We start from the raw sequence: 17,937 nt of genomic DNA, 5'->3' as shown, positions 1-17,937 counted from the left end.
GACCCACAACGTTGCACTTTCCACAAAGGGATTTCGGCAGCAAGAAAAGTTTTACATAAGTCGAATGGAAATTGAGATTTTCGACTCGATGTTGCAATTACTGTTGGAAGCAAAGAAATCTTTTTCCCAGTAGCCTTGGAAAGTGAATTTTTGTGTTTGGTTGTACTGATATGTTGCGATATGAAATATTTCTTTTCGTAGTTCACTGACTGCTCACATATTTTGCATGTAAGTACTTTACCGTCAGTACAAAATACGTCGGATCCAAAAGTATTAACGTAACTTTGCAATTTACTGCGTAAAGAAACACTGAATTTCGGCATCTTGCTGCTAGCTACAACAACGTCGCAATGTAAACTGAAAGAAAAATAACCGTTAAAAATAACGTTAGACCCACACTCATTGTTGCCTTGTCAAATAAACACAAGCGATAATTAAAACGCTTACTGTTATACATTTTGGCAAGGCAGCACTCATTGTTGCAAAGAGAATATGAACTGACTGAAAAACAATAAATAATATACATTCGGTGAAATCACTTTCATTGTAGCGGTTATAGAAATAAATTAAAATATACTTGTAGGCAATTTTTAATAATACATTAATAAATAATAGATAAATAATCAAATAAAGGCAAAAAAACATTTATTTTGTAAATTAGACATTTATATTTAAAAAAGGCAGAAAAGAGCAACATAAAACTGTGACATTTCAATCACAAAAGTATAATTCGTACAGATTTACTTTCAAAATGAAGATAGATTTAACACATTTAAAAAGGCATTCTGCCAAAGTTCCGGTCTCTGATTATGAGTATTCCATTTTTTACACTGTCAACCTGAACTTTTTCCAGCAGGGTAGTTGTCGTGTCTACTCTTACTATTAATCTGATGTTAGACAGGCAAAACATAAAATTTCATATTCTAAAGTTCTAAACCATTCCTGCTAGCGATATATTCTAGAGATACTTGATGACATTTTGAAATTGAGAGATAATTGTAAATTCTTAGGCTACTCTAAATAGGAGTTTTGCATAAGTTTTTGTTGTAACATTTTAGGACGAAAGATGGACGATCCTTCAAGAACAAGAGCATGACATATGAGAATCGCATTGCGAAGTATGTGATCACAGAGACCACGGAGAAGTCAGCGGGCACATATTCATGCCAGGCAAGAAATGATGCAGGTGAGGCCGAAACGTCCTGCCAGCTGAAGATACAAGGTACGTACAGCTTAGGCCTACTGCTGGTTTATAAAAAAATATTTTCTGTCCTAAACAATAATAATGCTGGAACTGTCATGTTATAAGTCTTTAGAGTGAAGTGAAAAGAGAAATGTTGAAATGTTTCGTTTTAATGTAGTAATATTTTTTTAATCTCTTGCAGAATCACCTAAGCTCGAGGTAGATGAAAACCTGATGGCACAAAAGTTGCGTGTTACAAACCAATGGAAGATTGAAGTGAAGTTCTCAGGTTATCCAACTCCTGAGGTGTCGTGGAATAAGAATGGCGAAACCTTAACTTCCACTAAACATTGTTCCGTCTACACAGAGGAATCTTCCACAACCATCGCTATCTATTCTCTGACCAAGGAGGATACAGGCACCTACACTGTCACTGCCAGGAATGAGGCAGGCTTCTCCAGCATTGACCTCAATCTGAGAGTCATAGGTATGTACATGCTGAAGAGTTACAGACTTAATTACAGGCAAAGGATTAAGTACCAGTTCAGAACTTAAACTTGCAGTAGTTCAGCAGATAGGCTAATAACTAACAAGCATATGAGGAAAGATTATGCAGCTGTAACATAACCTAAAATAATAACTTCTGGTTTACTAACATTATTTTTAAGTTTAATGAAAGCTAAGTAAAATCCAAGTTAATTCTCTCTGGATTTTGAAACTAAGAATGATTATTATTTAAAATTATCCAATCTTTAAGTAATTCAGATTATTCTTTTAAATACTGTGTATCGATAATAATTAAATATAAAATCAGGTCTCCCTGATGTTATGTATTTGTAGTATGTTACATTCCTGGACTGTATGATGGGTTGAAATGATACAGATAAAAGTAAAATATGAGCTTGATAATTATTTCCTATATACCAGTACCATATTTATTCTAAAATTGAGAAGAATAAAATTGTTTTCTTTGCTTCAAGACAAGTCTAGCTTATTACTTTATTTTTCACTCTTTCAATTTTGCTGAGTCATTTGTGCTGCATTAATTACAAATAAACGATTTTCTTAAAGTATAGCAGAATAAGTATAAGTAGTATTCGATATATTAACTGAAAATTTGCAGTATGAAATTTATTTAAATAAATAATGGTCTTATTTTCTTATCTGCGATTTTAAAATCGCATTTACCATAGGATAAAAATTGTCACATTTACATAATATCCAGTCAAACTTCTAAATATTGGTGGGCTTACATTTTTCCTGATAATTTTTAACTTGCAGTACATCGATAAATAATCATGATTCCAGCCTAGGATATAACCCAAAACTTCATTAATAATTTCTTTCCCTTTTTAGTACCGATACTAAAAATTAATTTCTGATTTTGAGACTTCGAACACAATTTAAAAAAATAGTTTTTAAATCTTTCACAGTTGATAAATTAGCAAAAGGAATTAGAATTACTGGTATTAAACAGTAAAACTGATTGAATACATGTTTGATGCTAGATTTCTGGGGTGATATCATACCATGAATTAACTGTCATTTTTGTTTTGAAACGATTTCTTGTCCTTATTTTTGTTTATTGTTACACTTTTTATTTCTTTAGGATTTTCTTACACATGATTTTATTTATGTTATTGAATGAGATATTATAGATCATGTTATGTAAATAAATTTCATTAAGTACTGTATAATTTAATTTCATTATACCAAAGTCAACTGAATTTTTAACATTATACTTATTGTTCAGTGAATCTTTATCTTCCCCATTTATTTATTGTCACTTAAAATATTATTCAATAGTTATAAGATGTACGAGGATGAATAACAGTTGCAGTCTGCATAATCTGATCTCTTGTAAAAGAATATTAAAATAAAAATTGCTTTGACGCAGTTATTATCATGCTTTATAAATACGCAGTTAATTTAGTTTAAATAATATTAGTTAAACTCATACTGCTATTTAATAATGTTTGATATAAAACAATAAGAAATTAACAGTAGTAAAATGCTTGTTTAAAATAATACAAGTAACCTAAAATTGAAATAAAATGAGAACAGCCTAAATATTAAGAACATCTTCGCCCAACTCTCTGTCTAGATGATTCTGGGCGCAGGAGTAAAGCGGGGTCTCCAACTGAGGAACTTATTGGTAAATACTCGACTCATGTGGTTTGGGATGTTTGACAAATACACACAAAACATGTACCACACCTCTCAATGGAGACTGAGTTCAAATTTCCTCTTACCCAGTCTGCATGAAGATCCACCAGAAGGAACTGTCCCTTCAGAAAAAAATAATGACCCGATTTAAAAGATCGGGCTATTTTGGTATTGAAATTTCTACATACAATTTTTCGGTTTCAAATTACGCCATTCTTTGAACTAAAATATAAATTAAAATCTGTTACAAACAATTATATATTTAAGGAATTGTCCACACCTGTGGAGTAACGGTCAGCGCATCTGGCCGCGAAACCAGGTGGCCCAGGTTCGAATCCCAGTCGGGGCAAGTTACTTGGTTGAGGTTTTTTCCGGGGTTTTCCCTCAACCCAATACGAGCAAATGCTGGGTAACTTTCGGTGCTGGACCTCAGACTCATTTCACCGGCATTATCACCTTCATTTCATTCAGACGCTAAATAACCTAGATGTTGATAAAGCGTCGTAAACTAACCCAATAAAATAAAATAAATTTAAGGAATTCATTAAAATAAATTTTTAATTCAAACACAAAAATTCAGAGTCTTTATAGAAATACATTATGTACAGTATATAAAGGCGTATTTGGACAGGTCCACGCCTGTGAAGTAACGGTCAGCACGTCTGGCCGCGAAACCAGGTGGCCCGGGTTCGAATCCCGGTCGGGGAAAGTTACCGAGGTTTTCCCTCAACCCAATACGAGCAAATGCTGGGTAACTTTCGGTGCTGGACCCCAGACTCATTTGACCGACATTATCACCTTCATTTCATTCAGATGCTAAATAACCTAGATGTTGATAAAGCGTCGTAAAATAACCCAATAAAATAAAATAAATTTAAGGAATTCATTAAAATAAATTTTTAATTCAAACACAAAAATTCAGAGTCTTTATAGAAATACATTATGTACAGTATATAAAGGCGTATTTGGACAGGTCCACGCCTGTGAAGTAACGGTCAGCACGTCTGGCCGCGAAACCAGGTGGCCCGGGTTCGAATCCCGGTCGGGGCAAGTTACCTGGTTGAGGTTTTTTCCGAGGTTTTCCCTCAACCCAATACGAGCAAATGCTGGGTAACTTTCGGTGCTGGACCCCAGACTCATTTGACCGACATTATCACCTTCATTTCATCCAGACGCTAAATAACCTGAGATACAGCATCGTAAAATAACCCGATAAAATAAATAAAATAAATATTTGCACAGTTTACAATATTGAGGAGAAATGAAAAGAGAAGTCTCAAAACCTCACGATCCAGTTTAGAACATTCCATATTGTCAAAAGGCAGTGATTAAGTGTATTGTGTTTCGGGACAGTTCTTTATCGCAAACACTCCATTTGTTACACTTCATAACATCCACCTCAATGTCAATAAAATTGTGCTGAAACATGTTACACTCATTCTTTCACAGCACTGCATGAAACACTTTTTCATGTATTACGTACATACCACAGTCTTACATCTTATGTCTGGTCTTCTGTCTCATCTGTAATTCTGCTTTCATTTTCTTCTTCTTTCAGTTCTTTTATTTCGTTAACAGGACAGCATAACAATGGATACTTGTGTTAAACTTTTAGATTTGTAGAAACATTATAGATTATGTTTAAATTACTTCGTATTATTGCATATAATAGATAGAGAAAAAAAAAAGTTTTCATAGATAGTAGATCTATTAATATTTAAATTGACAGAATAACTTCGGTCAACTTTACATCTCGTACATCATGTCAAATGATGAAAATATTATTCACATTTTTATATAGAATTTTCAGGCCGTAAGTAAGAGTAAGAAATTTTTAAGCTTTGAAAATTACTCCATTTTCTTTTATATGGCAACAAACAATTTATTGAACGTAATTTGATAGACATCTCATTCTTTCATGATAGTACGCAACATATTGTGTCGGATTCGCAAAAGAGATTAATGATCCGAGGTTGTGCTCAGATGTGGGTTCGAATCCCGCTTAGGCTGATTCTTCTTTCCCCCTCAACTGTAAAGTGAATGCCAGGTAATCTTATTACGAATCCTCGGAATTATATTTTTGCTATTACTAATACCATCGACTTAAGATAACCGTGCAGTTGATAATTGTCATTTAAAACAAATTAAAAAATCATTACAAACGAATGAGAAACATTCAAAACAATTTTACATCAATATGTTACTTTATGTCACATGAGTGTTAGCTCTTTTTTTTTTTTTTTTTCAAATCATAGTTCCAAGACAGTTCTCTGATTCCTAGATATTAAAAGAATTTGTCTTTTTTATGGATATCTAAAAATTGCAAAACTTTAGGACATGCATATCATCATTTCATGAATTACGCATTTTCAGCATATTCTACTGCCATTTTAATTATAACTCGCCTTAAAAAATAAAATAAAAAGATCTGTAATTTCATAGTTTTATTTCTCACGTCCATAAATATATACGTATACGTGTATGAAACATTCCAGACATTTGTTTTCATAATGGTTGCAAGAAGTAGACAGGAACCGTATTTCAAAATGTCAATAGCTTGTAGACAGCTGACTTATACTTTATTAATATCCATGTTTGTCTATTATATTATAATGTAAAAAAAAAAGAAAATTTAAATATTTTTGCTAAGACCGAAATGAAGAAAAGAGGTTGTAGGGATATACACAACTTATACCGTATATTAGCAATTTGATCATTTATATATAGTTCAGGTAGGATATCTTTATTTTTGTTACTGTATTTATATTTTTATTCAATATGTTTTTAAATGCTTTATCACTAATTAAACTTTAAATTCTAATTTTAACCAGTAACTTTATTTCGTACTAATATATTAGTTTTAACAAAATAGTACATACACATAATCTTTGTGATAATGTGTCACTGTGTGTAACTGTTACTTAATACAAGTCGTGTGTTCTCTTAGCTTAGATATTGCGCTTATACCACATGTAGCTTACTTACTCTCTTATAGCTTACCTTTTTCGTGTGGGCAACAGTGATACAACAGCCCAGAACTTACTTCTTGTGTCTTTAATACACACAATCTGCTTTTATTTAATAATAACCTTCTTCATTTGCAGGACACCTGTTTCACAAAAGCATTTTAGTAAATTAAATGTTCAGTTTTCAATAATCTTAACCCTGTTATTGATTGCCCTCTCCGAGAATGCATTACAAAATTTCTAGTAAATAGAAAAAAATCTATTAAAAAATAATTATAAAATTAACATAAAATTTTATTTTCAGTGATCAAACGAATCTTAAAATAGGCATGCACCAGATGCACTTAAAAATTAATATGTCTAGATCAGGCCTGCCCAAACAGCGCCAAAACGGAGAGGAAGATACGTCAGAATGACAGACTTGCTATAGGTAGAGGAGAGGGAAACGACCACTCAGTTATCTAGTGGAGTGCAGTGTGTAGGCCTATTCTCAGTAACTGTTTCACGTTGCTTATCTACTGCTACAGTACAGTATGGAGGAATCTAAAAGACGGAACATAACATTTAACGATTTACAGCTCGAACTTATTGATCTTCAATGTGACCAAAGGGCTAAAGATTGTTTGAATAATACTACTAGCCTGGTTGAGTTTTACAAGACTAAACATTAGCAATAATATCCACGACTACACAGGCTGGCTGTGAAAATGATTGCTATGTTTGGCTCAACATTTATATTTGTGAGCAACTGTTTTCTATAATCAACTTTAATAAAGGCAGACATCGAACTTCTGTAACTGATGTTTCATTACGATCAGTAGGCTACTGTTCCTTTCAGCTGCCAACAGCATAAAACCTCGTTTTGATGTACTGATAAATAAAAATATAACAAAATGATATTGTACATTTAAATAGCTATAGAATTTCTATTACTTCCGTAAAATAAATATTTCTTTATTAATTAATAATAGTCCAAGATAGTTTTGCAAACACTGAACGGGAATTCATTTCATAAGCAATCGTAATAGTACTTCCTTTTGTGTATACTTTGTACGAGATCACCCCTCCTTCCAGTCCACCCTTATACAGAGTTCAGCTAATATCTGCATTTCGCTCATGAGCTGTGAGCCGGCTCGGAGAGCACAAACCTTGTGCAGACCTGATCTAGATGATGATATGTTAGCTAAATGGAAAGAGATAGACAAGGATCAAGCATCTATGTGATATTAAATTTTTTTGCAAGCATTTAAGTGGATTGTTGAGTTGATGACAATAATAGGGTTAAGTTTATGTTTATACAGTTTCCTAAATATAGTTCATTATAAATCTTTCGATTAAAATGTTAGTGTTCGAGTGACTTAACAGTAAGTTCATTGTTAAAGAACCAGCTACTTGAGTACTACCCTACATGTCATTCTATAGAAGATGATCAGTTATCTCTACTTGATTATTGAGATAGAAATGTTTTCATAGTGTTTGTTAAGATATTGGTCAAATATTGTTCAAGCAATGCATTTAAAAGTATTAAAATTTCCGTATAGAATAGTTCTTTTCAGCATTTAAATAATTTGAGTAGGTAAGATGAAATAGATGTAATGAAATGTTTCTACTTTTATTTCTATTTTTCAGTTCCAACTAGATATACTGTAGAATCATTTCAAACTAATATTGTCATTCGGTATTCGATAAAATTAATCTAACAGTGATTTTTTTATAAATCATGTTGGTGTGACCAAATCTAATTGTTTTAGCTATCAAAAAACTTACTGAAGCAAGATCATGACACAATGTTGTGCTGAAATAGTTAAGTAAAACAAATATATGGATGGTTGACATTTATAACATAAGAGAGAAAACATGTGAAAATATGGAGAGTGAAAGAGAGAAAAAGATTTTTTTGTATGTTTGTGGGAGAGAGTATGATTGACTTCGACAATTTTTTGGGTACCTATATACGTTTATTTATGATTTCATTTAATGACCTGAATTGAGTTTTATAAAGATATTTCAAAATATTAAGTCTTCTGCTAATTGCAGGTAATACCAGATACAAATTTAGGTTAATTAAAATATTGTTTACTTTATTCACATGTTAGATAGATTTATAATTATAAGTGTTTGAACCGAAAATACCTTCCAAAAACCATCAAAATATTGACTTTGAACTTATTTTGTTTTGTGTTTTTAAATATCAGCAGCCAATACAATATTTAGTATTTTGTTACTTAGTGTTTTTAAGTGCAATATTATTTTTCTGTGTTATACATTAATAATTATTTTATAGATGTTAATTAAACATTGATTAAAAATATGTAAGGTCATTAAATTAAAGTACGGTATATGGAGAAGTAAAATAGCTCTTAAAGAAGAATATTCTTCAGTAAAATAATAGAAAAAAAAGTACAACGATTGTCAGTGTTAGCATTAACAGCAATGGAAGATCGTTTATGAAACATAATATGATATTATCATGGCAGCACTGCGACATTAAATAATTTAATTTCTGCACTAAAACATTTTTAACATTCTTGAAAACAATTTAATGTTCAATTTTGATTTGCATTTGATACATTTGTTAAACATTGCATATGTACACAAAATATTTTATAGAAAGTTTTCCATAATCATTTATAAATAGGTAAGTATAGTTTTATGATATGAATATATAAATGGAAGAAAATAGATTTACAGACATAAAAGTAATCTTAACAGTCAAATTATGGCATAAATGATATGAAATATTATTCAGAGTTTTATAATAGTAATAATATACTGTGATCTTACAGATAAACCTAGCAAACCTGAAGGTCCAATTGTTGTGAAAGACATTCGTAAGGAATCAGTAATTATTGAGTGGAAACCCCCAGCTGACGATGGAGGCTTGGAGCTTTCGAAGTATTCTGTTGAGAAGTGTGATGTTGAGAAGATGGTATGGATGAAGGTAAGTGTAATTTGATTCTCATACTAAATGATAACTCGGTGTTGTAGTTCATAATTAAATGTGCCATTTTTTTTAATGATGTAGCAAAATATGTATAATTTAGTAATGATTTGTGCTTGTCAAATTTATAATTTTACTTTTATTTTTTTATTTCTATCCAATTTTATTAAGCATCTGAGCCTGAATTTATTGCTAATAATTATTTAAATTCCCCCCCTCACAAATGAGTGCTAGTCCAAAATATTGTAATGTGGCGTGTTCCTTAAAAGAATCTTTCAAATTGTTGGTACATTTTTCTCGGAAAATATTACGGACACTGATTTCTCCAAAATGGTAAATCAGTCTCATTCATTCATAGTGTTCTGCCCAAGGGCAGGTCTTTCACTGCAAACCCAGTGTTCTCCATTCTTTCCTATTTTCTGCCTTCCTCTTTGTCTCCGCATATGATCCATATATCTTAATGTTGTCTATCATCTGATATCTTCTTCTGCCCGAACTCTTCTTCCGTTCACCAGTCCTTCCAGTGTATCCTTCAGAAGGCAGTTTCTTCTCAGCCAGTGACCCAACCAATTCCTTTTTATCTTTCTGATCAGTTTCAGCATCATTCTTTCTTCATCCACTCTTTCCAACACAACTTTATTTCTTATTCTATCTGTCCACTTCACACGTTCCATTCTTCTCCATATCCACATTTCAAATGCGTCTATTCGTTTCTCTTCATTTCGTCGTAATGTCCATGTTTCTGCACCATGCAATGTCACACTCCACACAAAGCACTTTACTAGTCTCTTCTTCAATTCTTTTTCCAGAGGTCCGCAGAAGATGCTCTGTTTTCTATTAAAAGCTTCCTTTGCCATTGCTATTCTCCTTTTGACTTCCTGACTGCAACCCATGTCACTGCTTATAGTACATTCCAAGTATTTGAAGCTGTCCAGTGTAATCAGTCTATTACAAACAAAATGATACATCTTGAAAATAACATAGTGAATAAAATTAGTGTAATAAAGTATACAAAGTAAATTATGTCATTTTGTTAATAAAACTGTAGACCACATAGGTAAATAACTTCTTTATGCTGGCTAAAATCTTAAGTATTTATTTTATTGTCTCATTGATAAATTTTATAGTTTTTTGATCCAATATTTTCAGACTAGAGTATTTTATATTCGAATTAAAAATTTCACTAGATTTCTTAATATTCTGAAACTACACAGTATATTTAATATATAATTGTAATTACAACGTCTCTGGTTCTTCTTAAATATGTGTTTCAAAACTTCCAACGTATAGATACAATTAAATGTTTAACTGTTTTTAACAGACAGTTCTCCTTAAGGTATTGCATAGATTTAGTTCATCTTCGCGGTCGACTTTCAGGATTTTCACCTAATGTATTGTAATGTTAACTAGGTTGCTGATGTGGAGAAAGATGTGTCGTCTTACTGTGTCCAACGTTTGCGAGAAGATTCAGAATACATGTTCCGTGTGATTGCCGAGAACCCTGTTGGTACATCTGAAGCGTTGGAAAGTGAAACAGTTACTGTTCGCAGCAAGTTCGGTGAGTCATTCATCTATAAGTGTGAAAACTATTTGTTATAGAAACTATAAGCACTTGACTAGGATAAAGAAGTAGAACTTGCATCATAAAATATTTAAAATGTTAACATTTCAGCAATTCAATAAGGGCCCTTCAAAATAGCTTTCTGAAGATAAGAAAGCTTATTACCTCTTATTTTTCTAATGAAGGAACTGCGTTTCCATTTCCACAGACAAACCATCGCCACCACGCGGACCATTTGATGTGTCTGGTATGTCTGACACGTCTTTCACGTTGGCATGGCAAGCCCCAGAAGCAGATGGAGGCTCTCCGATTATTGAGTACATCGTGGAGAGGAGAGAAGTTAACAAGAAAGCCTGGCAGAAGGTTTGTTACCATATTGATTTACTGCATGTATATCAGGGGCTATGTGCTACAGTGCTACAGCACAATGATAATTTTTGCTCAAATAATGTATTTGCAATACCACCATAGTATCTGATCTGCCATTTGACAATTTTCCGTGGTTATGTTCATGACGCGTTATAGAGTGTTTAGTCTTCGCTCTTAGCTCTTTGGTGCCTCAGGGGGTACAATGTGCTACTCAAAACTCTACATGAGAATGTAGACAATTAATGTGCATGTGCGAAGCTGAAATCACTGCCCTGATTGGCTATTTTTACGCGGGGAAGTGCTGTAGTCAGCTTCAGCACAACACAGCTTGGAGATTGCAAAAGTAAAGCGTAACGAAAGAATGCTTGTTTGTGGAAGAACTCGGAACTATTTACAATGTAGGCCTATTTGGTAATTCAAGTGTCCGACTGCTGCTGCCGTCTACCTGGTTTTTGAGATTCCTCCTGAACCAGTCAGCAAGCGACGGAGAATGGAATCCCAGAAAACTGAAGCCAAGGAAGTATGTGACCGTATAATTCAGAAAACTACTCACCGTTTCCAGTCTTTAAGCTATCTAGATGCAACAAAATTGTTAAACAGCAAATTTTCTGGCAATTTTTGGATAGCCCAATTTTCCTGAACGTGAACTTGAAGTTGCTGTCAACAGCTATACTGTACTGAACAAAAGAGTGTTAAAGACACAACTTTGAGTTCTATACGGAACACCTGCCTTCCGGAATATAGATGGAGCTGTTCAATTGTTACGATACATAGCCTCCAACAATTCACAGGATCCATTCTGTGAAGTAACAATGTCAATAGAAAAGAGTATGATATCCAAGTTGAAGGGTTTAACACCAGGGTAATTGACAGGTTCTACAGTAGGAAGGAACGTCGTATGGATTTCATATTTCGTCACTAGGCGAGTCTCAAATTAAGATAAATACATACAAGTGTATACAGTAGGCCAATATAGAAATTGTAGCACACTCATTATTTTGACTACCAGCCGCTACTGATGTATATTACATTTTTATTATCTGTAGCTGCATTTAGATTGGCAACAGGCCATGATTGTTTGGCCAAACACCTCCATAGAATTGGAATATATCAGTCCCCTAACTGCCCATTGTGCAACTCAAACGAAGAAATGGATTCGGAACACCTCAAAATCTGTGCTTCAGTGGCTGGCCATGATAATAGCTTTGAAAAATATTGGAGTGCAAGAGGTCAAATGACTTTATTGTCAAAAGCCTGGCATTAGAAAACAACAACAACCTTTTTATTATAGTGTGAACATAATTTTATTCCAAAGACAAATGAAGAATGCTGAATGAAAGAACTTCCCATAAGCAGATCTTTTATTTTGTGAAGTGACGTAATTAAAACATAACAATAATTGTTGTTAATTGTTAACGGTACTTTCGATTCTTAAAAAAAAAGAAACTAATATTTTCTCATGTAATCATGATACCTGGAATGTACGTCAGTTTGTGTATATGCATATAATATGCTTATTTTATACTCATTGATTGCACTTATTGTTTTCAGGTTGGAGTTACGAGTGCCGAAGAGACAAACATTGAAGTTACGGGACTGAAAGCAAATACTTCATATCATTTCCGAGTTACTGCAAGAAATGACATTGGCAGCAGCATTCCTTATGCTCCTGAAGAGCCCATCACTGCTGGCAAGAGAATAAGTAAGCATTGCATTCTTTATTAATTTCTACTGGTTTTAGTTTTATTATCATTTTTTTTTTTTCATAATTATAACATTTCATTAACTTAGGGTGATCAGATTCTTCATATGAGCATTACAATCTGTCACTTGGGTTTTGTACCTACATTATCGAATCTTTAATCTTACGGAGTTTTCATTTGTTTTTGCAATTATAGTACCACTCTATATTGCGACTGAAACTAAACAATAAAAATGAGTTCATTCAGAACATTGTTCCCCTTTTGAAGAAGAAAAATAATCATGGATGCCCACTTTTTACTCAAGTAAATATTGTGTTCCAATTAGATACACATGCAAAATTTAAAATGTTGTATCTCGAAATTATTCATCATAGACATAATATATTCGAAACTCCTCTTAGCACGGGCAATTCGTTAAATTCTTTGCGAATTTATGGTAAGTACGTTTCTGGCCGAATGTAAGTTACTATTGACAACACTATGAAAGGGCTCCCTTGTTAGAAAATTTGTTCACATGTATACAAAAGCAATTAGAAATTTCGAGCGGAAAATACTGTGTTTACATCACTTCTTATTGATATGTTAAACTATTTTTTCTGCATATCACAATAATTCGATACTTATGCTTTATATTTACCTTTACTTTAATTTATTTCATATAATTTAGAGAGCTTTTGCTAAAAACTATTGTATGCACTACATACGCAAAACCTTTAGCGGACTCATCCAGAAACACTGAATTCGTCCGCTAAAGCCTTATTTTGCGTACTTGATACATAAATAGTTTTTATTTTTCAGCATCCTTCTTCTGTGTCTTTTAACTGAACTACTCATATAATGTACTTGAAGTAATTCTATTAGAAACATAAATTAATCAATAACTAAATTACATACATAATATCATATAATAATTTTTCCTTATTAAAATACATTCTTAAGAATTAACTTTATAAAAAATGTTAAACGCTTTTGTTGTTGTTATTTTTTTTCTCTTCAATTTCTTTTGCACTATTCTTTCGCTTTTTATTTTTTAATTTGCACAAGCAACACTGTTTGTTTTCTCTTTCTTAATTTGCTTATGATTTCCTCAGGAACCAAACGTTCTAAATCATCTGTAGGCAAAGCTTTGCTTGCATTCCTTGGGGTTTACCCCACTACTGTACAAACTACTCCTCGTGAGTATGCATTGGTGTCTATGTTGGATGTACAAGGACGTCAATATCTGTTTCACCTTCTCGTCGTGACGTGATGTCATTGTTGTTAGTATTATCAGTGTTGCAGCTCTGAAGAATAGAGGAACAGCTGTTTGTAAGTGTCAAAGCACAATACTTATTTCAGAAATTTTATTCCATCGAACTTTTAGGCTTCAAATGCGAGTAAACACACATAATGTGGACTTCTTCATTTTCTGGGTATTGCGTTGTAATCATAATTATAACAAATTACACGTATACTGAAACTTTATGAGTTCTAGCTATAATTTAGCATTTGTTCTAGCACCTTTCTTCATCCTTTCTGACTGGAATATTAAGATCCCCGTCTTATGGAACAAAAAAAGTGGCACTGTAGTTTACTTTCAGAAATTTCTGTTTACATTCAGAAGTACCATACTGTCTCGGTACTATATCTGTTTGTTAATTGTGGCAAGTCAGAAATAAATTATTAAACAAAAACATGTTTTTTATGTACTGGTAACTCGTACGTTAAAACTGGATTTCTACAAGTGATAAGTAGACTTTTCCAAAAAGTACTTACCGTACCCAGATGCTCGTCTTACAAACATAGAAAAAAAAAAAAAAACAGAAAAAATATTTAGAGAAATTGGACCTACATTGAACAAAAGCCAAACAGTATAGGCTGTACTATTAGTTACGGTTATAATTTTATTGATATATTGTCACCGGTGTAGCTGAGGTGCTAACAGGTTTTCTCAGTGATATGAGACTAAGCTCAGATACAGATTCTAATCCCACTTGATCTGATTACCAGTGGCGTAGCATGAAATTTTGAGCAGGGGAAGCTAACTCAAGTTCTCTTTCATGTACTTATGAGAAAACGTATTACAAAAATATAGTCTTAAAATAAATAGTAGTCAATGTCAAGCCAGCAGTCCGAAGATTGGTTGGAACCTCGTAACACCAATAAGGCATGACCTCAAATGGTACGTAGTAAAATATGATTTCATGGTTTACACATATCTCTAACAAATAGACACGGTCATTTGTTTTTTAAATCGCACTTTTGTTCGTAAGTCAGTCTTGACAATAGAATTGTCCTAAAAATTCAAGTAAATTGGTGTCAGCAACTGTTATTTCACTCATTATTTATTATATCAGCCGCAATGCACACTAACACTTCAACTGAACAAACCCTCACGAAAGGGATAACTCGGAAACTTTCAATGTAAAAGCTAGTTTCTTCCATGCCTTGCGACAAGGGTAGTTTAGTTACAAAGGGATGGAGAATCTGTGAAGAATGAGTGAAAGAAACCAGTCTGCTTGGAAGCTGGTGTGTGCAGGCTTCTTGTTTACTGCTGCATCACAAATCATCCTGAGCTGCCGCATCACAATATTTAACGCATAAATATAAACTCTATTAAAATTAATAAATAATTTTGTTCATAAACTGCAGGTTTATTATGAAATTATTATTAACTGGGGAAGCTGAGCTTTTTAGCTTACATTGACGCTACGCCAATGCTGATTACCTGGTTTGGTTTTTTCCAGCCGTAAAGCGAATATCAGGTAATACCATGTCGAATCCTCGGATTTATCTCACTAAATGCAATCTGGCTATTACCAATTCCATCGACAGTCAATAACCTCAGAATTAATACAACGCTATAACTGGTTAAAGAAATAATAATAATTTAGAGGTATTGGTAACAAGCCATTTGTGAAACATTCCATGGAATATTTCTAATTAAACATTAAACCTATTAAGTAATAACTGTACTAACATTGCTTTCTGAATTTGAAACAAAAAATAGATATAATTCATAAAATAAAATTTAAGTAAGTTACGGTACCGTAACTTATTAAGTTACACTCTTGCGTGAAATGAAAGATTATACAAAACTGCACAAAATGGAAAATAAATATATAAGAAATGAGTCCCAAATAAATTGTATAGGTGATAAAAATATAGTGTATGACGAAAAATAGGCAATATTTATTCTGAATGAAAATCAGATTCTTTGAAATAGCAGTAAGTTATCTAAGAAAGATATTACTGCAATAATGATGTTACTGTACGTAAATTAAATTAATATTCTTCCATGAAGTGAAAGACCCAGAAAATGATGAAGGAAAGCCGAAATGGTAGGAACACTTTCATGTAGATATAAGTTAACTTCTATTCCTTTTGTTCATGAAAATGCTAATGCAATTGCAGTAGAAGTAATTATACGAAGATCATTAACTATAGCTGTGCTTTGACACCTGTTATCTTAGAGATGTAAAATATCAGAGTGAAACAACTTCAGAACTAAATGTTTGTACTGTCTTTATTATTATAGCTAGAGGTGAAATATTGTGTACGTCAACTTGTGATGTCCAGTCTTCAGTTAGTAAATTCTTTGTTCTAAATGTTAAATATGTACCATAATTGTTCTGTGTAACAGTGCCGTACTTTAATTAATTAATCAATCAATTTTACATAATAGTGTGCATTAATTCTCTAAATTAATATTCAACGTAAACCACTCCCTGAAATAAAAAAATGAATAATTTTAACACAGCAGTTATTAAAATACTCTTATTTACATTTTTGTTTTCTTCAGTTTTAAATTTTATGTAATTTTATTGCATTATTTATTTAATTATTTTCACAGGAAATATAAATGTGCACTATTGATTCTTGTAACAAAGCAAATACGTACCTACATCTTATTATTTCTTTACAAATAATATGAATGTTATCTTGGAATGATGTAGGCTTTCATGGCCAGCATCTTTGAGATTGGTGTTATCCGGGCTAAAGGGCCATGGTCTGTTGGAACTGTTGTTACCATACATTTCGTCTGCTACTCCGGCAGACATCATCAGTGTTGTGGCAACAGTAGCCAAATCATAACACTCCAACCACCAGTGCGGACTGCGGTGATGACAAGACACAATCCATCCAGACATTAAATACTGTAATGCAACCAATCACAGTCCCAGTCGTTCCCAGCACTCTAAGGAGATCTTTGCACTCCTGTGTGCCACACCACTGATGATGTCTGCCGGAGTAGCAGTATGGCAACAACAGTTTTAATAGACCGGATAACACCAATCCCAATGTGAGAGTTATATTGCTTTTATTTCATAAACACATTTCGTGTAAAAGAAAATATTGTGTGCATCAGCTGTGGTGTCCATTCTGTTTGCAGTTATAATGTTTTACTTAAGGGGACACTCAACTTAAAAATTGGAGGAAAAGCGTCATAGAAATTAAAAATTAAATTTCTACACTAATTTACGTGATAGAACTAAATCAATACGCAGAATTCTTCCCCTATTCATTGAGAAGTCACAGTCAAATGCACAAAGCCAAAAAATAAAAAATGATAATTAAAAGTGATATTTCAATTAATGATTGATTAAAAATTGAAATATTTTTTTTATTTTGAAAAGTATTGGATCTAATGAGCTGAGATTTTGCATGTTAGTTTCCATGTGTATATTAAACTTTTTCTCCAAATTTGAAAAAGATTGGTCAAATAGGAAAAAAGTTCCAAAATATAGTTGAGTGTCCCCTTAAGTTCATGTTGTGTGTAAGTGTTATCAAATCATATTCAGTGACGAAGCTAAGGTGTAAATACTGGGTAGGCTGAAAAAATCTGATTAACTTGTATCTTTTTATAGAGCAGATATTTATCGGCATTTTTATCAAAATTTTTTGTGACACAGACCCCACAAGAAGATGATGACCTTCCATTTTCCCCTCAAACAGAATACAGATAAAACAGTATAACTTATTTGCCTCATAGTACCCTATTAGCCAAGGATATTACTTATACCATGAAAACTGAAAATTTTTATTTTGTCTTCCTCTACCCACTGTTT

General features: G+C 32.7%; 1 protein-coding gene across 17 annotated transcripts in view; it reads left to right on the top strand.

Moving 5' to 3' along the window:
• Positions 1-17,937, top strand: part of sls (sallimus) — a 959,631-nt gene that overhangs the window by 931,056 nt on the left and 10,638 nt on the right. For 16 of the 17 annotated variants that reach the window (XM_069830434.1, XM_069830438.1, XM_069830435.1 and 13 more), the window contains 7 exons: positions 1,059-1,222; positions 1,386-1,670; positions 3,288-3,338; positions 9,102-9,256; positions 10,667-10,814; positions 11,026-11,180; positions 12,738-12,888. In XM_069830434.1, coding sequence (XP_069686535.1) covers positions 1,059-1,222; positions 1,386-1,670; positions 3,288-3,338; positions 9,102-9,256; positions 10,667-10,814; positions 11,026-11,180; positions 12,738-12,888 — 1,109 coding nt within the window. The remainder of the gene's footprint in view (positions 1-1,058; positions 1,223-1,385; positions 1,671-3,287; positions 3,339-9,101; positions 9,257-10,666; positions 10,815-11,025; positions 11,181-12,737; positions 12,889-17,937) is intronic. The other variant, XM_069830437.1, reaches the window with a different exon arrangement.

Source organism: Periplaneta americana, chromosome 7 (genome assembly GCF_040183065.1).
Source record: "Periplaneta americana isolate PAMFEO1 chromosome 7, P.americana_PAMFEO1_priV1, whole genome shotgun sequence".
NCBI lineage: Eukaryota > Metazoa > Arthropoda > Insecta > Blattodea > Blattidae > Periplaneta > Periplaneta americana.
This window is presented reverse-complemented; position numbering and strand designations above follow the sequence as displayed.